Source organism: Muscardinus avellanarius, assembly GCF_963383645.1.
Source record: "Muscardinus avellanarius genome assembly, chromosome: 16".
In the NCBI taxonomy this organism is placed as follows: Eukaryota; Metazoa; Chordata; class Mammalia; order Rodentia; family Gliridae; genus Muscardinus; species Muscardinus avellanarius.
Window position 1 is genome coordinate 54621385 of NC_137802.1, and position 20905 is coordinate 54642289.

Sequence of the window (20905 nt, forward strand, 5' to 3'; positions counted from 1 at the left end):
ACATTTATTTTGTCCTGGGGATCCAACCCAGGGCCTGTACAGTCTAGGCAGATGCTCCACTTCCTAAAATGTTTTGAGAAGCTGAGAAGAAAATTAAGGAAGGGCTCCAAGTTGAAAGTCGGGACTCGGTTTTCAGTGACCAATTTGGTGTAAGCCCTCACGGTGCAAGTCGGTTTGTATCTGTAAGGTAGAAAACTAGGTTTTTATAACAATATTTGGGGTTCTGGCAAAGAATACAGAGGATTCTTGTTTTCCCTGATATTGACCCAGCACTGATGTTTATTCCCTTTGCCTTGCCAGGCACGGGCCATGGAAAGAAGTGACATCATCAACTTCAAGGCTTTGGAGAGAGAGCTGCAGGATGCACTCAGCGCTGATGAGAAGTACAAACGAGAGAACGCTGCCAAGTTACGGGCAGTGCAGCAGAGGGTGCCTTCCTATGAGGAGTTCCGGTCAGCTCACTGCCATTTTTCTGTCTTGGCCCCACTTTCTACTATTTGTGTGATCTAAAAGTTCCTTAATCTTTCTGTTCATCAGTTCTTCATCTGTATAAGAGAGTCACTGTTGTGTTAATTAAGTGACATTGCAGCCGGGGCGTGGTGGCACACGCTTTGTAATCCAGCATTCCGGAGGCTGAGACCGGAGGATCGCGGTTTGCGGACGGCCTCAGCTACTTAGTGAGGCCTCTGCAACTCAGTGAGACGTGGTTTCAAAATAAAAAATAAAAAAAGGGCAGGGGGTGTAGCTCGGAGGTCGAATGCCCCTGGGTTCCACCACCAGACCCTCCCCCCAAAAAAGGGCCGTTGCATGTAAGACTCTGAGCCTCTGAGCATAGCATCTGACACGTGGGACGTGCTTGAATGCTTTTGGTTAGCATCGCCGTTGTTGTATCGGTCAGTCTGACAACAGGTTCAGCCTACATCAGGCAACGTCTAGCTGCCTCACAGCCACAGACACACATTAAGTCCATCCTCCAATTTGTGTTCGTGGCTCACAGGGGTATCGTCCTTGCATCGCATCTGAAGCCACTGGAGCGGAAAGACAAGATGGGAGGAAAGAGAACTGTGCCCTGGAACTGTCATGCTACTCAGGGAAGGACTACCCAGGATGTGGCCACTGAAATCTCCCAGGTAGGTAAGGCCCAGCCTCGTGTGTGTGTGTGTGTGTGTGTGTGTGTGTGTGTGTGTGTGTGTGTTACTGGGAATTGAACTCCAGGGGCATTCTACCTCTGAGCTACATCCCCAGTCCTATTTTATTTTCTATTTTGAAACAGGTCTCACTAAGTTGCTGGGAGCCTCACTGAGTTGCTAAGACTGGCCTTGAACCTGTGATCCTGTCTCAGCTTTTGTGTGTGTGTGTGTGTGTGTGTGTGTGTGTGTGTGTGTGTGTGTGGTACCTCAGACCTACACCCCCAGCCCTAGTTTTTATTCTTTATTTTGAAACAGGATCTCACTGAGTTGCAAAAGGCCTCACTAAGTAGCTGAGGCTGGCTGCGAACTACAATCCTCCTGTTTCAGCCTCTTGAATGCTGGGATTACAAGCGTGCGCCATCGCGCCCTACCTGTCTCAGTCTTTTTAGTGCTGGGATTACAGTTGTGTGTCACCATGCCCAGCTAAGACCCAGCCTCTTTATCCCAGTAGGATTCTCTTTCCTAAAACTCCAATCCTGTCTGGGTTTTCTTTCTGTTTGTTTTCTAGTTCTAGGAATTAAACATAGAGGTGTTTTACCTCCTACCTATACTCCAAGTCCTATTTTTATGTGTGTGTGTGTGTGTGTGGTACTGGGGGTGGAACCCAGGGGCTTTTCTACCTCCAGGCTATACTCTCAGACCTATTTTCTATTTTATTTGGGAACAGGGTCTCACTAAGTTGCTGAGAGCCTCGCTAAGTAGTTGAGGCTGGCTTTGAACCTGTGCGATCCTCCTTTCTCAGCCTCCCAAGTGCTGGGATTACAAGTGTGCACCACCATGCTCAGCATTTAATTTTTATTTTGAAACAGGGTGTTGCTGAATTGCCCAAGGTCTTGCTAAGTTTCTGAGACTGGTCTGGAACTTGTGATCCTCCACCTCAGCCTCCCAAGTTGTTGGAAACAAGCATACATCACCATGCCCAGCCAACCCTGTCTTCTTCTTCTTCTTCTTTTTTTTTTTTTTTTTTTTGTGGTACTGGGGTTTCTGGAAGCCCTTCTACCTCCAGGCTACACTCCCAGACCTATTTTTATACTTTTTTTTTTTTTTTTTTTTGGAAACAGGGTCTCCTAAGCCAGTGCGCGTGGCTGGCTTCGAACCTGCGTGATCCTCCTGTCTCTGCCTCCCAAGCGCGGGGATTACAAGCGTGCGCCACCATGCCCGGCCAACCCTGTCTTCTTACAACACAAATTTCTTCCTTATTTTTAATGGGAAGGCAACAGAGATGGTATTTTGTCTCTAATTCCCAGAAAGTATTTTGTCTCCAATTCCCAGAAAGAAAAGCTGCCAGAAGATGGGGGGCTGAGTTGAACAGCATAGAATGAATAAAAAAGCAAGGCTTGCCTGGCATGGTGATGCACACCTGTAGTCCCAGTATTAGGGAGGCTGAGACAGGAGGATCACAGGTTTGAGGACAGCCTCAGCAACTCAGACCCTGTTTCCAAATAAAAAAAATAAAATAGGGCTGAGGGAGTTGGGCATGGTGGTGCACACTTGTAATCCCAACATTTGGGAGGCTGAGACGGGAGGATCATGGTTTGCAGAACTTAGTGAAACCCTGTTTCAAAATAAAGAATAAAATATATGGCTGGGGATATAGATCAGAGGTAGAATGCCAATGGGTTTCATCCCAAATACCACACACACACACGCACGCGCACACACACGCACACGCGCACACATAGTAGAGCTGAGGGTGTAGCCCAGAGGCAGAATGCCCCTCAGTTTAATCCCCAGCACCATAATAAATCAATCAATGGGCTGAGGGTATAACTCAGAGATAGGTTTAATTCCCAGTACGAAAAATAAATAAATATAGCAGGGCTAGGCAGGCCCCTTTCCATCACTCTTTTGATTTTCATTCTCAGATTAGATTTGGTCTGCTTTGCCACTGGGTTAGATGGTAGATAGTGTAATGATCTTGTGGCAGTGTTAGGAGAGAGACGCAGCCTGTCAGATCCTGAACAGTAACTTTGAGTTCTTGTCTCTCTCCCTGAGATTTCTAGTCAACTCCTCCACCCTTCTCAGAGAAAACCCTGACTTATTCCTGAGAGCAAGAGCCAGTTCCCATTCATTGGTAGGAAAAACCTAGTACAAGCAAGAGTCTCACATCGTGGCCTGGATTCCGTGGGCCCTCTCTCCCTGTCCCGTGCCCACTTCCCTCATCTCAAAACGAGGCCCACAGGGACCGCAGCCTCCCCGGTGCTGCAAGAGCTGTCCTAGAGTTAGGAGGAAACCCGCAGGCTTTCCTTCCTTTGTGATCCAGGAGAAACCACCCTTCCAGCCTGAGACCTCAGCAGAGTTCTACCGTGACTGGCGGCGACACTTGCGGAGCGGGCCGGAGCGCTACCAGGCCCTCCTGCAGCTTGGGGGGCCCAAACTGGGCCACCTCTTCAAGTCAGACGTGGGGTTCGGACTTCTAGGGGAGCTGCTGGTGACACTGGCTGATCACGTGAAGCCAGCTGACCGGGCGACGGTGCTGGGGGTCCTGCGCAGCCTGGCCGGCACTGGGCGCTTCACCCTGAACCTGAGCCTGCTGAGCCACGTGGAGCGAGAGAGCTGCCGAGGCTTGTTTCAGAAGCTGCAGTCCATGGCCGCCTCCAGACCCCCTCAGGAGGGGCTCAATGCAGAAGATCAGGCTGTGGGGGAGCACTATGGGTTGCCCTGGGAGGAGGAGGGGCTCCTGCAGGAGCTGCTAGGGCTGTACCAGGTCCACTGATAGGACCAGTTGCTCTCAAAGGCCCCAGTGGTCAATGGAACATTCGTTGGTGGTTGTCGTGGGGTTTCTGCGGGTCTGTAATGAGAAACCTACTTCTCTTCTCAACTTGGAATTTTCAGATCAAAAGCTGAACTCGAGCCTCCTACTTCTCAGGCCCTTTTGAACTATGTGGATTCACAGGACAGCCAGGGGGCCTCGGGGTTGAAAGCAGGGTTTTTCCCCCCACCCACAGAGTCTGCCAAGCAGCTAGCCCACTGGCCCTGAGAGATGGCTGTGTTACCAACCACATGCCGGTGAGACAGCCTCTGCTCAGATAAAGAAAAAAGCAAACTCGTTCATCTTCCACGGCAAGTAAACATGGCTCTCCATAGCTCTTAGCCAGAATATTGATAACCTAAAGCCAGTGAATGGACATTTAATCAACAACGATCAAATGCGACTTCACTTAAGGTGTGGAGTTTTCCCCTGGGGACTGAGTTCTTGTACCGGTTGGGCCTTGGAAAGCCTGAGGCATCGGCTTAGATCTGGCCAGCATCCCAGATGGGCAGGTGTACAGGAGGGAGGGTTTCCTTCATCTTCCAGACGATGGAGGGAAGAATTTTACACTGGGTAGGCAGGGCAGGGCCTGGCGCGGTGAGGCAGACCGCCTCCCAGCTCATTCCGGTCTCCCTTGACCTATTCTTGGCCGGGGTGGGGGTTGGGGAGGGATGCCAGTGTTCTAGAAAGCTGAATGAAGGCCAAGTTCTAGAATGACTTTCCCTTGAGATCAGGCCTGGAATGTTACAAAGCATCTTGTACATCAGGGAGGAATAAATTGCCTTGCTTTTGGCTCCTTCCTCTGAAGAGTGTGGCTTCCTTCCTGGCGCTTAGTCCTTTCCTCATGTAGAGGCCTCCTCTGGACACTGATTCCTAGAACCCCGTAAGTCTTCAGAAGCCCCATAACCCCTTAGCCAGAAGCCCCATAACTCCTTGGCTTGCCCTGTCCCTCTTGTTCCTCCCTCCCGACGGCATGGTCCTGGCCCACACCACCTTGTTCCTCTGGGCCTGGGGCAGTCTCCAGGCCTTTGAAATCGTGGAAAAGGAGAACATTTTTCAGAAGACCCCCTGCCCCTCTTTCCTGATGTTTGACAATGCAGCTTTCCTGGCCGACATGAGCTTTGAGCTTCCCTGCCACTGCAAGCCCGAGGAGGTGCTGGCCGTCGTCTGGTACTACCAAAAGCACTTGGGTAGCAGCCACACCAAAGTGCTGTCGGACTTCGATGGGCGCGTGCTGACGGAAGCGGCCCAGGTGCGCGTGGGCAGCGACATGCTGGCCCGCTTCAGCATCCGCATGTTCAGCCTGTTGGTTTTCCGGGCCCAGCCGGAGGACTCAGGCCTGTACTTCTGCGGCACCCGCAAGGGGGACTACTTTTACGCCTACGATGTGGACATCCAGAGCAGCGAGAGAATGGTGGCCACCTTCCAGGACAAGGGCCAGGAGCCCTTTGCAGATGAGTACTATGGGAACCTCCACGTCTTCACCACCTTCTGGGAGTGGACACCCTGTGACCGCTGCGGGGTACGTGGGGAGCAGTGGCGCATCGGCCTCTGCTACCTGCAGAGCCCTGACCTCTCCCCGCGATACCAGAAGACACTGCCCGACGTGGTATCCTGTGGCTCCCAGGCCGTGCCGAGGAAGCTGCGCTCCATGGCCAGGGACCACACCCCTGAGTTGCTGGTTCGGAGCTGCCTGGTGCCCTGTGAGAAGAGGAACCTGATCCGGGAGGGTGTGCTGGCCATCTACAGCTACGTGGCCAAAGCGGGCAGCAGGCCCTGGGTGCCTCAGGTGCCCATTCAGTTCCATCAGCAGAGACTGGGCCACGGACTCATCATCTCCTGTCCCGGGGCCCGGCCAGAGCATGCTGTGGCCTGGGACAAGGACCATCAGCACCTCTACCGCACACAGTACCTAAAAGGCGTCAACAGATCCATGAGGGTGTTCATCGACCACGGCAACCAGCTCCACATCCGCTTCACCCAGCTGAGTGACCGCGGCATCTACTACTGCTGGCGGCAGGGGGAGCGCATCGCTGGCTTCCGGCTCAGCGTGACTTCTCGAGGGCACCACCCGGCCTCACTCTCAGACCCCGAGACTCGCTCTGCCGTGGAGCTCACCCTGATAAGCTACCTGCTCATCACGGCCGTCTTCATCACCATTCACCTTGGTCGCTGCTGCTGTTACTTATTTCGCTGTTGCCCCAACTTTTCCCCCTAGGCGCTCTCTTCCCCAGCTCTGAAGACCAGATGTGCTCTGCTGTGCTTGTAAAATGGTACCGGCTGCCTCTAGGTGCGCACCTTGGGCTGGGACATGTGGCAAGGAGATGCGGACAAATCTATCTGTTATAACCTGCTCCCCAGTTTTGTGGGCGGGTCTAGGGCTCGATCTGGTGAGTGGGGAAACCCGAGGCAGGTGGGAACTTGGGGACACAGAGAGGTTGGAAGAAGCCAAGGACATATGTCTTCTGACTTTCACACTCAGGACGAAGAAGGAAGAAATGAACAGACATTCACCCAATGGGGCGTGTGTGTGTGTGTGTGTGTGTGTGTGTGTGTTACTGGGAATTGACCCCAGGAGGATTTTACCTCTGAACTACACCCCCAGCCCTATTTTATTTTTACTTTGAAACAGAGTCTGTCTGGGTTGATAAGAGTCTCACTATTTACTGAGGCTGTCCTGGAACCTGTGATCCTCCTGTCTCAGCCTCCCAGGTACTGGGATTACAAGCATGAACCACCATACCTGGCTCAGTACTGGGGATTGAATCAGGGGCATTCTGCTTCTAAGCTAAACCCCCATCCCTATTTTTATTTATTTTTTGTGGTACTAGGGATTGAACCCAGGGGCATTCTACCTCAAAGCTCCACCCCCAGCCCTATTTTTTATTTTTATTTTGAAACAGGGTCTCACTATGTTGATGAGGCATTCATTTAATCTTCCTGTCTCAGCCTCCCAAGCACTGAGATTACAAGTGTGCACCATCATGCCTGACTATTTTTAATTTCTATTTATTTGTGGTTCTGGGGATGGAACCCAGGGGCATTTTACCTCTGAGCTATACTCCCAGCCCTATTTTTTATCCTTTATTTTGAAACAAGGTCTCACTAAGTTGTAGAGGGCCTCACTAAGTAGCTGACACTGGCCTCAAACCTGCAACCCTCTTGTCTGTCTCCTAAATGCTAGGATTACAGGCATGCCCACCACAGCCAGTGGCCCGTAAGCATTGGGTAGCATTTGAGATGCTCTACCGTTTCTCTCCCCTCTGAGGGCTGCTGGCTGGGCACTGGTTGAACTGGGGTAGGGAGTGGGGGGAGAAGAAAAGAGAAGAAAGCTAACCTGTGTCCCCCTGGGCTTCCTCCTCAGCAAGGTTCTGGGAGCGGCAGGTGTAGGAATGAAGATAGAAATTGGGATGGGGATGGTAAAGTTCGAGGTCAGGGCTTCCTGAGCGCTGTGCTCAGGCTGCCTGGCAGGGCTGCTGCGGCAGGGTGGGTCAGAGGTGGGGTCTGGCCTGCCACTGCTGCCATGGGTGCTTGGGCTCCCAAGATGGTGGGTGATGCAGAGCAGATAGGGTCTTGTCCAGGACTACATCTTGGCCCCAGCCTTCCTGTCCTCCCACCATGAAGAGATGGAGTCCACTCTGGAGAGGTGTGTGGCCGGAGTCTTTATTGCTCCTTAGTGAGCTGGTGGCAGCACTGCCCTGGAGGTTAGCAGCAGCAGGTGGCAAGGTGCAGGGGAGGGGCCCAAGCCTAGGTCAGAGGGGAGGGCCATGCGGTGGCCAGCGTCTTTACTCTAGTCATGCCTCAGTTTCCCAAACTGTAACATAGGGTGCTGCCTAAAATACAGGTGGGGTGCATTTTATACTGTGAGTGAGAGGGACGCAGGAGCCCGTGGCTTAGGGAAAGCAGCTGGTCATTACAGGGTAGGGGTCAGATGGACGGTGGAGGCTTCACAGGGGGCAGGAGGCAGCGGTCGGAGCTCAGAGGCCCAGATGGGCAGGAATTATACAGCAGGAAAGAAGTCTTCAAAACCAGGACACTGTTGTGCCCTCCCCCATGGACAGCAGCGCCCCACTCCGTTTTCAACATCTTCAAGAGGACGAGTCACATTCTCGATTCCCGCGACCCACAGGCCAAGTGTGACCGGCCACCCACACGCCCACTCTGATGCGGGCATCACTACCGCTGCCGCCTCCACCTCCAGCAGCCCCTCCGCCGGGTGGGGGGGTCCTCCGAGGCTTGACCTCTCTTTCCCTACACCTAGGGGCCAGGCAGCCCCCCTTCTCCCTCCCAGTACCCCTTCCCTCGCCACTTAACTGTAGATTCTCTAAGTGCTGAGAAGCCAGCTCCCACGCGCCACACACTGGTTCCCTGGGGGGCAGCCCGCTGGGGCTAAGCCGCTTGAATCTTCCCTCTGGAGGCCCCTCTGGCACCTTTCTGTCTAGTGACCATTCCAGGAAGCAGGACTTCCCCACCCACTTCCGGCTAGTCAGGATCTTCTAAAAGAACATGCCTCTGGCCAGGGCTGCCTTGCCTGTGGGGACCCCCTTCCTTCCTGCAGCCTGAGGGAACTCGATGCCTTGTTCCCAGGTACTCCCAGAGACCTCCAGCTCTGACAACAGTTGCCATAACAACAGGGATGGAAGATGTGATTTGTTAAGCCCCCCTGCCCTGCCCAACTTCTCTCTTCCCTCCCAATTCTATCCCAAGCTTCTGGCCACCCCTCCACACTGCCCCCAAGGGGTGAGTGCCCTGTTAGTGGGAGTTGCTGAGTGGATGCCATCTGGGAGGCCTAATGGCGACGGATCCTAGGAGAGCAAGCAGGCGCAGAGATGCCGGAGGGAGGGCAGCGGCTGGGAGGGCAGCTATCCAAGGAGGGTGACTCTCCCGCTCCCACTCCAGGCCCCTCGGGCTGTGGGGCCCCCAGGAGGGCCCTCCTCACATCACCTCCTTGTGTTCCTGCTTGGATTCCTTAATGACCTGCAGGGGACAGCGAGGTGCACAGTACAGCTGTTAGGAGCCACAGACCCCAGGCCCACCATGCTATGTAACTTGAGGCGCGCCTTTCTTCTCTGTGTGTATGTGTGTCGGGGGTTACTGGGAACTGACTCCAAGGGGCTGCTATCTCTGAGCTATACCCCCAGCTAATTTTTAATTTTGGGGGGAGGGTCTATGTATGGTACTGGGGATGGAACCCAGGGGTCTTCTACCTCTGGGCTACACCCCCAGACCTATTTTATATTTATTTGAAAACAGGGTCTCACTAAGTTGCTGAAAGCCTCAGTAAGCTGTTGAGGCTTCAAACCTATGATCCTCCTGCCTCATCTTTTAAAATTTTGAAATAGATTCTTGTTAAATTGCTGAGGGCCTCACTAAGCTGCTAAGGCTAGCCTGGAACTTGTGATTCTTCTATCTCTGCCTTTCAAGTACTGGGATTACAGGCATCCAGCTTAAAGAAAGTAGACTTTCTTTTTTTTTTTTTTTTTTTTTTTTTTTTTGCAGTGTTGGTGATCAAACTCAAACTCAGAGACTCACATGTGCTAGGCAAGTGCCATTGCTCTACCACTGAACAACACCCCTTTTTTTGTGGGATACAGGATCAAACCCAGTAGCATTCTATTTCCAAGCTATACCCCAACCATTTTATTTGTTTGTTTGGATACTGGGGATTAAACTCAGAGGCTTTCTACCTCCAAGCTATACCCCCAGCCTGATTTTTTAATTTATCTGGAAATATGGTCTCACTAGGTTTCTGAGCACCTTGTAAAGTTGCCAAGGCTGGCTTTGAACCTGTGATCCTCCTGTCTCAGCCTCCCAAGTAGTGGTATTACAAGCGTGTGCCACCATGCCTGATTACTCCAGCCCTTTTTTATTTTATTTTGTTTTAACACAGGATCTTAAGCCAGGCGTGGTGGTGCATGCTTGTGATTCCAACATTTGAGAGGCTGAAACAGGACGATTGCAATTAGGGGACAGCCTCAGATACTTAGTGAAGCCCTTTGCAACTTAGTGAGACCTTGTTTCAAAATAAAGAATAAAAACTAGGGCTGGGGGTATAGCTTGAAGGTAGAATGCCCCTGGGTTCCATCCCCAGTACTGCAAAAACAAATTAATTAAAAAAAAAAAAAACAAGGTCTTGCTACATCGCTGAGAGTCTCAGCTACATTGCTGAGACTGTCCTTGAACCTGTGATCCTATTGTCTCAGCTCCTCCTCCACACTAGGTTGCTGAGAGCCTCACTAAGTAGCTGAGGCTGGCTTTGAACCTGTGCGATCCCCATGTCTCAGCCTCCCAAGCGCTGAGATTACAAGCATGCGTCACCATGCCCGGCTCGCTTTTCTTGTCTTGATAGTAACTACAGTGACATTATGCAGTTGTCCGAGCTGGTAGTGAAATGGCTCTTGCTGAGAGTCTAGCACCGTGCCTGGCACACAGTCAGCTGACAGCATAAGAAGAGTGGCTATTACTCTCTCTCCATCTCCACAGGGAGTGCGGAGGGCGTGCTAGATCCCCTTCTGTTCCTCAACCAGGTTCCTTGGAGTAAAATTGGACAGGCCTCTCCTTCCCCTGCCAGAGTTGGGAGTAAGCGCTACTACTAACTTCAGTTCTCTTCCTCTCGCTCAGGCCTGGGACTCAGACCTGAGTTTGAGAGTGAGGAAGGGCGAGAGCCTGTGTTGGGAACCCGCCAGGTGGAGGCTGGGAGAGGGGCGTTCCATCCAGGCTCCAGCCCTTCGTCCGGGAACGCCCCGGGTGCTCCAGGGGCTACCCAGGATTCTTCCCCAGCCTGGCCTCCAGTATTCCTGACACAGCCCGAGTCCCTCCTCACCTCTCCATCCCGCATCTCCACGGTCTTCACCACGATGTTCCTCTTGAGGTGGCCTTCTGACACGGACTTGGTGTCCAGGCTGGTTTCTGCAGGTACAAGGAGAGGAGGCACAGCTAGACATCCTCTCTTGGGCCCAGCCTCCCCACAACACCCTGGGTCAGGGACCAGAGCCCCCAGGTCCCCGCGGGGTTGGGCACGCCCCGCTGCCGTCCAGTGCCGGCCTGTGCTGCCTCCCGGCCTGGCACCTGGCTTTCTGACAACCCAGTGCTACTTCAGGTAAGAGGCACGTGGGCCTTTGAAACGTGTTGGACCAGAGCTCGAGTCCCGGCTCAGCCACTAACCAGCCACAGGACCATGGCAAAGCGATGGACCTCGCTCAGCCTTACTTTCCTGCTTCTCTAGATGGGAGTGAGGAGGCGATGAGCCCCAAACGCACGGGAACACTGGCACTTATTAGTGCTCAGTGCTCAGTACTCAGTGTGGCCCCTTTCCTGTCCCTCTTCCCTTTCCTGTCACTCATTTGGACCCTCGTGACGTTGGCCTGTCTAGTGCTCGGCAGTATTTCCTCTACCTGCTCAACGAGGTTAGCTTTCTGAGACAGAATTATGTCCTGGGACATGCATATCTACTGTTCCTAAATAGTCTAGCACAGAAAAGGACTTCTTTTTCTTTATCTGAGAATCATTTGAGGGCCATGAACCAGTAAAAAGTGATTTAGTTCTACTTTAGAGATAAAAATATAACATGTCACACTCGCTAATATTTAAAACTAAGAGCAGGGAATATAAGGCTTTATTCACTATAAGAGCAGTAGTCCTGAGGGAAATTGTGCTCTGCGCTGAATCTCACTGAGCCGAGCAACAGAGCCCTGGGGACAGAGGGACCAAGCAGAGCGCCTCATCACCAGGCTCAGCACGACCCAAGGGGGCCTCCCGGCGACAGAGAAGAGGCAAGGCAGAGGCCCCAGAGCATCTCGTCGGAGCCCAGAGACATGAGACATGCCACCTTCAGCACCAGCCAGCTCTGCTATTTTAACCTACAGGCATCCTGTGCCAGGGCCTAGGCTGCGCGCTGAGGTTCCTGGGAAAATGACAGGCCTGATCCTTTAGGGGAAGCCTGAGAGGAGGGAGCCCCAAGGGCACCAGGGAAATGGGCTTCGCCAGGCTCACTCCCTGCCACGCTGGGAAAAGCGCTTGTCTGAGAGGCGGGCAGCTAACCGAGAGCCGGTGGGGCTCCATTTATAATCTGCCGAGCCTGTATTGGTATAACTTGTATTGTGAGCCTTTTGAGATGTCTTGTGACCTTGTGACTTTCCCCTTCTTTGGTGCTTTTGCCCCCTGTAGTGACAAGCAGTTAGAAGAAAAACAAAAGCATAAAACATTCAAAAGGGCAGAGCTTGCCCTGGGCCTGCAGGGACCTCACCCAGTTCTGCAGTGGAATGGGGTGCAGGGAGGGAGAAGGGAGGGGCCCAGGGCAGAGCGGACAGGAGCAGCTGCAAGTCCCACCTGTGAATGCGCTGGGACGCAGTGCTGTAATGGATCGTGAGGGCCCCCAAGGAGAGGGTCCCCAGTCCCAGGCCAGAGCAGCCCACAGGCCTGGGGGAGGAGGTGGGGATCAAACACCCTTCCCACAAGGCCCTCTCTACTGACCTCGGATCTGCAGGTTGGAGAAGGTCTGCACAGGAATGGTGATGCTGAAAGACAGAAGATGGGGTGACCTGGCTGCCCTAGGCCATGCCAGGCCAGGCCCTGGTCCAGGGTGGGCATGACAGCTCCTGGCACTTTGCCATGCCAGGAGAGGCTGACTCCATCCCTGGGCTTTCCAGCAGAAGAGATCAGTCAGGTGAAGAGAAGCCCAGTCTTAGTTGGGAGACTGGGGAGTGAGCCCTTTAGTTTGAAGGGTGACCCAGGTCCGCCATCCTGGGACCTAATCAACATTGGTTGGGTCCACTCACCCATCCAGCAGACATCTATTGAATACTTACTGTACGGGAGGCAGGCAGGGTGCTGAGCCCTGGGGTGGGAGGGACTAGCCCACGGCTGAGCGCACTCAGGCCCCGGAGCTAGCAAGGCTGGATCCACAGAGACACTTCCCCAGGGCTCTGGCGGGAGCTCACCGGTTCTCCTCGCCCTCCAGCAGCTTCCTGTAGGTGGCGATCTCGATGTCCAGGGCCAGCTTGACGTTGAGCAGGTCCTGGTACTCCTGCAGGTGGCGGGCCATCTCGTCCTTGAGGCTCTGTCCCTCTTCCTGCAGCCGGGCCAGCGCCTCCTGGTAACTCGCCGCCTCCCGCGCGTGGCGCTCCTCCTGCTCGCGCATCTGCCTCTCCAGGGACTCGTTCTGTGGGACGGAGCCGGCCTGTTCCTCGGGGGCCCGCCACGAGGAGGGGCGCCCAGACCTGCACGGGACTCGGAGAGGCCTCGAGGCCCCGCCTCCAGCCCGGGGCAACTTTGCACGCCCGCCCTCAGCCCGGTCCCTCCCAGCATCTCCGGAGGTGGCGGGTCCCCTGCGCCCTTCCAGCCTCCGTCCCGCGCCGGCAGCGTCCAGCCCTCCCGCGCTCACTGTGCCACGCAAGGACTCCAGGTCGCAAGTCAGGGACTGCAGCTGGCGCCGGTAGTCATTAGCCTCGTGCTTGGCCTGGCGGAGCAGCTCGGCGTTGCGGGCGGCAGCGTCCGTGAGGTCTGCAAACTGCATTGGGAGAGGGCCTGGGGCTGAGGGGTGAGCCGTGGACCGGCACGACCTCGGGGAAATCAGGGAGCTAGGCACCGCCCAGGTCACCCCCGACATCGGCCCTGGCTGGGACTACTCCCAGCGACTGTGCCCCGTGCTCTGGAGGTACAGTAGTCACGGCTAGGTAGAACCCAGAACCTCTGTGCAGGCCGCTCCATCTGCAGGATGAACCCCAGCCCTGGACTGTAGACAGCAGATCTGCCCAACCGAGCCCTGGGTTCTAAAGCCCCTCCCCCAGCTGCAGGAAGGCCCACACCCTCCATCAGGCTTCTGGCGCTCACTCTCCCTTCTCGAGGCTCCTGGGCCAGTGCTGTTCTGGCCTCCAGGTCTACACAGGGACCTGCAGGAGTCGGCGCCCCCTCCCTCCTCCCCGTCCACGCCTGATCTACCCAGCTCAGTATCCCCCGGTTCCCATGCTGTGTCCTGTGAGCCCGGTGTGGTGGCGCACGGTTGGAATCCCAGTACTTGAGAGGCTGAGACAGGAGGAGTGCAGGTTTGAGACCAGCCTCAGTAACTTAGCGAGCCCTTGTTTCAAAATAAAAAATAAAATTGGGCTGGGAGTGTAGCTCAGAGGGAAAATGCCCCTGGGTTCCATCCCAAGTACCAGAAAAAGTAAAATGAAATAAAAAATAATAATAAAAGTAAAGGTGTTCTGTGGTGGCCTCTGTGGCTCCCTCTCTGAGCCCACGTGACATTTCCCTGGTCAGAAACTTCTCTGTATCCCAGGAAGTAGCTGTGATACCAAAGAGGCTCGATAACTCAGAACCCGGCTGGCAGGAGGTATCAAGAATGCAGGCTCCCCAGGGAGGCGGGAGCTGTTTGGGGCAAGTTGTTGCCTGTCTGGGCTTCAGTTCTCTATCAAAGACTGGTGTGCTGCAATAAGATAATTCATTCAGAGCACGGGGCCTGACACACAACAATACTGACTGCTAATAATGCTAGAGATGTTAGCAATAATGAGTGCTTTTGGAAGTAAAAGTCAGTCACACAGAGAAGACATTCCCCCAGCTTCTCCCGCCCTCCTTCCCATTCTCTTGTTGAAGCAAGGAGGACTGCCTGGAGGAGGCCGGGCGGCCTCCAGGCTGGGCTACCTTGGACCGGTACCACTCCTCTGTCTCCTGCATGTTGCTGGACGCCACGGCCTCGTACTGCGTGCGGATCTCTCTCAGGGCCGCAGTGAGGTCTGGCTTGGCCACATCCAGCTCCACGTGGATCTGCTGTCGGGCCAGCTGCTCCTGGAGTTCGTGCACCTCCTGGCGGGGACAGGAGAAGGGGTGCTGGGCTGAGGATCAGGGCCCAAGATGCAGCTGGGCCTCCCCACAGCCTCACAGCCATGGGCCTTGACCAGGGCGCCCACACAGCCCTTGCTGGAGGGAGTGTCCTGGCCCAGGCTGGAGCAGCGGGAAGGGCCACTGGCTTGGGCATCCTCCTCCTGGGCTGGATCAGCGGCAGCATGTGTGGGCCCGGGCTCCACGGGGGCGTGGACTGTGGATCCAGGACCGAGGTCGGAGCCCAGTGGCTTTTTTTAAGGTAGTCTCTCATTTTAGAGGAGACAGAGGGCAGGGTAGGGGGTGGAGTGAGAAAGACTGTGTGACCGTAGGACATTCTTTAGCCTCCTGGGCCTCAGCGCCCTCCTTTGGCTGGAAGGACTCCCAGCTCCACTGAGGCAGCTCCGGCTTTGCACTTCTCAGTACACAGGCGTGCGTGCGTGCGTGCGTGCGTGTGTGCACCCATGCCTCTTGCTGGGGGTTGGGAATGTTCTCTTGTCTTCTCTCTCTCTTCCTCTCTCGTCTTTGTGTGTGTGTGTGTGTGTGTGTGTGTGTGTGTGTGTGTGTTACTGGGGCTATACCTCCAGCCATATTTTTTAGTCTTTTTATTTTTATTTATTTATTTTTTATCTTTGTGGTACTGGGATTCCTGGAAGCCCTTCTACCTCCGGGCTACACTCCCAGACCTATTTTATATTTTTATATAGAAACAGGGTCTCTTAAGCCAGCGCAGCTGACTTCCAACCTGAGCGATCCTCCTGTCTCTGCCTCCCAAGCGCAGGGATTACAAGCTTGTGCCACCACGCCCAGCTAGTCTTTTTATTTTTGCAACATGGTCTCACTGAATTATGAAGGGCCTCGCTAAGTAGCTGAGGCTGTCTGCGAACCACGACTCTCCTGTCTCTACCTCTTGAATGCTGGGATTACCAGCCTGCGCCACCACGCCGGCCTTCTCGCTTGTCTTCTGTCTGCCAGCCTTCCTCTACTTCTCCCTCGGGGTATCTCTGCCTCTGTCCCCCTCCGTGGCCGCCCCTCGGTTGCAATCTGTGTTTTGGGTCCCCCCCTGCTCTGTCCTTACCTCCTCGTGGATCTTCCTCAAAAACCGGATCTCCTCCTCCAGTGACTCAATCTTCCTCTCCAGGTCCAGACGGGCCAGGGTGGCTTCATCCGCCTCCTGGAGCGGGGAGGGGGCATTGGGCCTCTCCCACCGCAGCCTCCTCCCATCCCAGCCTTGCCTCAGCCCTTCTGCTGGGCCCCCAGGAGGCAGCACCTTGCCCTGGAGGGCTAGGCCTGGGGGCTGTGTTTGGGTGGGCTGCCATCCACCCTGCCCCCTCCCCGCCCTCTCTGACCTGTCTATAGGCAGCCAGGTTGTTCTCAGCCTCCAGCCTCTGGTTGGTTTCATCCTGGAGCCTGGGGTGGGGAAAATATTCCTGGGGCCAGGCTCTTCTGAGGACTCCTGGGTCCCTGTCTCAGTCTCCCTTGAGGTGGCCATTACAGAGACCCCCCTTCAGGCCTGGTTGAGTGGCAGGAAGACAAGGGTAGAGGGATCCTGACAGGCTGTGGCTGGGAGAGTGAAGAGATAAGAGCTTTCGCCTTAGCTCATTACTAAGGTGTCTTATCGGGGCCGGTGCACCTGCTCCGCGGGTCCGCTCAGAAGGCGCGTGTGTCCTCCTGTACTGAGGGTACGTCTGCACGCCCGCCGGCTCAGCAGAGCACCTTGCCCCGGGGGTTTTGCTGGACCCCAGGTAATGCCCTTTTTTGTGGTACTTGGGGTAGAACCCAGGGGCCTTCTATCTCCGGGCTACATTCCCAGCCCTATTTAAATTTTTTTTTTTTTTTTTTTTTTTTGGAAACAGAGTTTTGCAAAGTTTCTGAGAATCTCACTAAGTTGCGAAGGCTATACTCAAACCTGAGATCTTCCTGTCTCAGCCTCCAAGTACTGGGATTACAGGTGTGCACCACCACGCCCAGCGGTAATTCCCTTTTGAGATGAGTTTTACTACGAGCTTCGCTTCACGGCTGTGCGAATCAAAGAAGCTTGCCTGGAGTCAGAGGCTGGTGACAGGCGGTCACCTACATTCTGTACCCACCTGCCCGCTCTTCCTTCCACTCCTTCACCCAGGAGCACAAGCCTCCTTGTGACCACCAACCTTCTCTTTGTGGGGGAGGCACGGGGGACCAAGCTGTACCTCCAAACTGCTTTTATTTCTTATTTGGAAACATGTTCTCGCTAAATTTCTGAGGGTGGCTTTGAACCTTCGATCCTCCTGTCTCAGCCTCCCACGTACTGGGATTAGTGCACGTGCTTCTGCACCCAGCCTGACCTTCTCTTGTGCCACTCCTCCTTTGTATGGACACACAAGCACAATCCCAATCACAATGCCCAGTGAATACAAGGCAAAGACCCTGTGGTCCTTTTTTTACTTTTTTTTTTTTTTTCCAGTACTAGGGGTTGAACTCAGGGAAGGGCATTCTACACCCCAAACCTTTTATTTTTTCTTCTAAAACAGGGTCTCACTAGGTTGCCGAGAGTCTCACTTCTTGCTGCCATCCCAAGTATCGGGATCACCAAGTATCGGCGCGCCACCACCTGCTCTACTGTGGTCCTTGCCCGCCAGGTCCAGCCTCCCCCCGTGGGGAGGGCCGAGCATTGTGGCTACAAAGCAGAAGGTCTTTGGGAATCAAGCCCCAGAGCACTTCTTGGTCCTTCTCATCATGTTGGGGAGCAAGGCTAGCACCCACATCCCCAGAAGTGGGGGAACCCACGTGGGAGGCCACGCCCAGACCCCAGGCTGCAGCCTGCGGGGCACTCTCCCTTGGGAGCCACCCTTCCCTGCCCCGCTCCTCACTTCTGCCTCAGGGTGCCCAGGTCCTGTGCCAGATTGTCCCTCTCGACCTCGAGCCGGGCGCTGCTGGCAGTGAGCTGATCGAGCCGCAGCCGCAGCTCCCGCAGCTCAGCCTGGTAGACGTCGGCCAGCTTGGTGGGCTCCTTGGCCCGGAGCTGGTTCAGCTCAGCAGCCAGCGCCTTGTTTTGCTGTTCCAGGAACCGGACCTTCTCGATGTAGCTGGCAAAGCGGTCATTGAGTTCCATCATCTCAGCCCGCTCACTGGCCCGGGTCTCCTTGAAGCCGGCATTGAGCGCCCCGGCCAGGGTGAAGTCCACCCGGGCCGGGAGTGGCGGGGGCATCCGAGCCAGGGAGAGTCGGGGAATGGACCCCAAGCGGCGGCCAGGCCCCAGACCCCCATACACCATCTCGGAGGAGGTGTAAGAGCGGCGGGCAGAGGCAATGCGTCTCCGCTCCATCCTGCGCCGGCCCTGCTGGCTCCAGGGATGTGACGGCTTTATGGAGGAGTGGGCTGGACGGGCACTGCCCTGGTGACGCCCCCTGGCATTGCCTGAGGGGGTGGGACTGGCCTACAGCCCAGCCATGAGAGAGTGCCTTTCACCCCACCAAGGTCACTGTGCCCAGAGGCAGGGCTTCCCTGAGAGAGAGAGAGGGAGAGAGAGACAGAGGAGAGAGGCCACACGCATACCACCACCACCACAGCCAATAGTACCTGGGGCCCAATGCTGGGTCTAGAGTCCTGACCACTGAGCAAGAAGACCCTCTCTCTAGGAAGGCTGATCCAGAAGGGGGGGCAGGCGAGCTCTGACTGGCTAAAGTCCATTCCATTCCCCTCCCTCACTCCACACTCCTCTGGTGTGCCTGGCTGATACAGGGGATCTGGCAAAGAAGGAGCCTGTGCCGTCCTTCAAGGAACAGCCCATGTTCAGCTCCCTGCGGAGCCCCGTTCCCACAGATGTCTGGGGTCCTCCCCTCTGAACCCGGAGGTTCTGCTTCCTCCCCTGGTTCCCTGGAGTTCAGGTCTGGGGCCTGGGATTGGACCTTTGTCTGGAGGATCAACTGGCATCTGTATCTAGTTTTGGAGGGAGAGCAGGAGTGTGTGGAGGTCCCAATAGGCCAAGAAGAGCAGACCTTCTCCCTGGACCTGGGCTCTTAGCCCTGTGCCCCCCTGCCAGGCTCCCCTAGCCCTGACAGCACCACAAAGCAGTTACGAATGAGCTGGCTGTGCCCACTCAAGCCGTTGTTACCGCAACACCCAGTTTCCCTGGCCACCCCTGGAGATTTATCTCCTCTGCGTTCCCACACATCCGGCTGAGAGGATGGGAAGGGCCTCTGGGCTGGGGGTGGGGGGTGAGGACCCCTTGAACCGCTGGGTTCATCTTGGAGAGTGGTCTGGGCCCCGTTGCCCCTTGAGGCTTCAGGTCCACCCATTCCCTCCAGTCTGGTCCCACCCAGGCGCCTCAGCCTTGCACCCAGACAGCCCTGACCCCTCCTCCCACCTCCCCTGCCCATGCTTGGACTTCTGATCTCTGCTCCCAGGCGCTCGCTGAATAGAGCCTTGTTCTCCACCGCCAGTGCAGGCGCCATACAGCAAGGGCAGCCCCCAGGGGGCTGTGCCACTTTTATCCCCAGATTCCAGGATGTCAGGCCGGGGCGCAGTGCAAGCCCCTGTTCAATGGGCTTCTCGGAAAGAGCCGAGGAGGGCTGGGGTGCCGCGGGAAGCAGGCTGTGTGCCCACCGTGACCATTGTGTCTGTGCCAAGGTGAGTCACTCAGCGGGCACAGGACGAGGCCTGAGGGGCGGCCAGCTCAGCTCTGCTGGGTCTCTGGCTTGCAGACAGGGCTGGCTGCCCGCCCCTCCCCAGCTCCCAAGCCAGCTCCCTGTAGCGCCTGTCAGGGCAGTACACCAGGAACATGGCCTTTTTTTTGGGGGGGGGGGATGTACTAGGAATTGCACTCAGAGGTATTCAACCTCCAAACTATACCCCAACCCCCTTTCTGTGGTACTGAGGATTGAACCCAGGGATGTTCTACCTCCAAGCTACATTCCCAGCCCTATTTTATTTTTCTGTGGTTCTGGGAATTGAGCCCAAGAGCTACACCCCCCAAACCTTTATTTTTTATTTTGAAACAGGGTCTTGCTAAATTGCTGAGGCTGGTCTCGAACCTGTGATCTTTCTATAATTCAATCTCCCAAGTACTGGAATTACAGGCATGTGCCTAGTCTTTTTTTGGGGAGGGGAGTACTGGGAATGGAACCCAGAGGCATTACTCTGAGCTACACCCCAGCCCTATTTTTTTTTTTTTTTTTTTTTTTTTTGGTGGTACTAGGGGTGGAACCCAGAGGCTTTCTACTTCCAGGCTACACTCCCAGACCTATTTTATATTTCATTTAGAAACAGGGCCTCACTAAGTTGCTGAGAGCCTCACTAAGTAGCTGAGGCTGGCTTCAAACCTGTGCCATCCTCCTGTCTCAGCCTCCCAAGCGCAGGGATAGCAAACGTGTGCCACCATGCCCGGCATCCAGCCCTAATTTTTAATCCTTTATTTTGAACCAAGTTCTCACTGAGTTGCAAAGGGCCTCCCGAAATAACTGAGGCTGTCCGTGAACTGCGATCCTCCTGTCTCAGCCTCCCAAATGCTGGGATTACAAGCGTGCACCATCATGCCTGGCTTCTTTTTTTATTTTGAAACAGAGTCTCACTGAGTTGCTTGAATCTGTGATCTTCCTGTCAGCCTCCCGAGTACTGGGATTACAGGTGTATGCCTGTCTGGGGACATGATATTCATCTGGACAAGTGGTGGCTGCCTGTGGAGGTTTCCTTTTGAGTCTTAGTACAGAGAGGGGGTGAGAGTGCCTTAGGCTTCAGCTACATCTGCCCTGGGTCTGAGCAGTGACAGAGTGAGGGGAATCTTTTTTTTATATATATATTTGGGATTGAACTCAGGGGTGTTCTACTTCCAAACTATGCCTCGAACCCTTTTTACTTCGAAACGGCCTCGTTAGGTTGTTGAGAGTCTCACTAAATTGTCAAGGCTGTCCTCCATCCAGCGATCCTCCTGTATCACCCTCCCAAGTATCGAGATATTAAGTGTGCACCACCACGCCTGGCTAGAGCAAGAGTGAGAACGAGCCTTTGTTCCAAGCCTCATCTCTGTGGCTAGGAGCGGCACACCCTTCCAGCTTGCCCAGCAAGAAGCAACTCTTCCAGGTTGCCCAGTCTTTTGTTTAAGTAAATCAAAGTGAACTGTAGGCAAAAAGACTCTGGACAGAAAAAAAAAAAAAAAAAAACAGAGCAA

At 54.8% G+C, this 20905-nt stretch overlaps 3 protein-coding genes across 4 annotated transcripts; 2 read left to right on the top strand and 1 right to left on the bottom strand.

Moving 5' to 3' along the window:
* Positions 1 to 309: 309 nt before the first annotated feature.
* DNAAF19 (dynein axonemal assembly factor 19) lies at positions 310 to 3906 on the top strand (the record flags this gene model as incomplete). The annotated part of the gene is made up of 3 exons (XM_080714250.1): positions 310 to 452; positions 998 to 1130; positions 3454 to 3906. 3 exons carry the CDS (start codon positions 310 to 312, stop codon positions 3904 to 3906), a joined length of 729 nt encoding a protein of 242 aa, XP_080570376.1.
* A 1009-nt stretch (positions 3907 to 4915) lies between these two features.
* Positions 4916 to 6160, top strand: FAM187A (family with sequence similarity 187 member A; the record flags this gene model as incomplete). Its single annotated transcript, XM_080712160.1, has 1 exon — positions 4916 to 6160. One exon carries the CDS (start codon positions 4916 to 4918, stop codon positions 6158 to 6160), a length of 1245 nt encoding a protein of 414 aa, XP_080568286.1.
* A 2717-nt stretch (positions 6161 to 8877) lies between these two features.
* GFAP (glial fibrillary acidic protein) lies at positions 8878 to 18064 on the bottom strand (the record flags this gene model as incomplete). Of its 2 annotated transcripts, XM_080712233.1 has the most annotated exons (10): positions 8878 to 8919; positions 10766 to 10851; positions 11983 to 12102; positions 12415 to 12458; positions 12882 to 13102; positions 13325 to 13450; positions 14584 to 14745; positions 15839 to 15934; positions 16110 to 16170; positions 17610 to 18064. In XM_080712233.1, 10 exons carry the CDS (start codon positions 18062 to 18064, stop codon positions 8878 to 8880), a joined length of 1413 nt encoding a protein of 470 aa, XP_080568359.1. The 2 variants fall into 2 exon arrangements, with proteins under 2 accessions (XP_080568359.1, XP_080568360.1); XM_080712234.1 differs by lacking the exon at positions 11983 to 12102.
* Positions 18065 to 20905: the final 2841 nt, after the last annotated feature.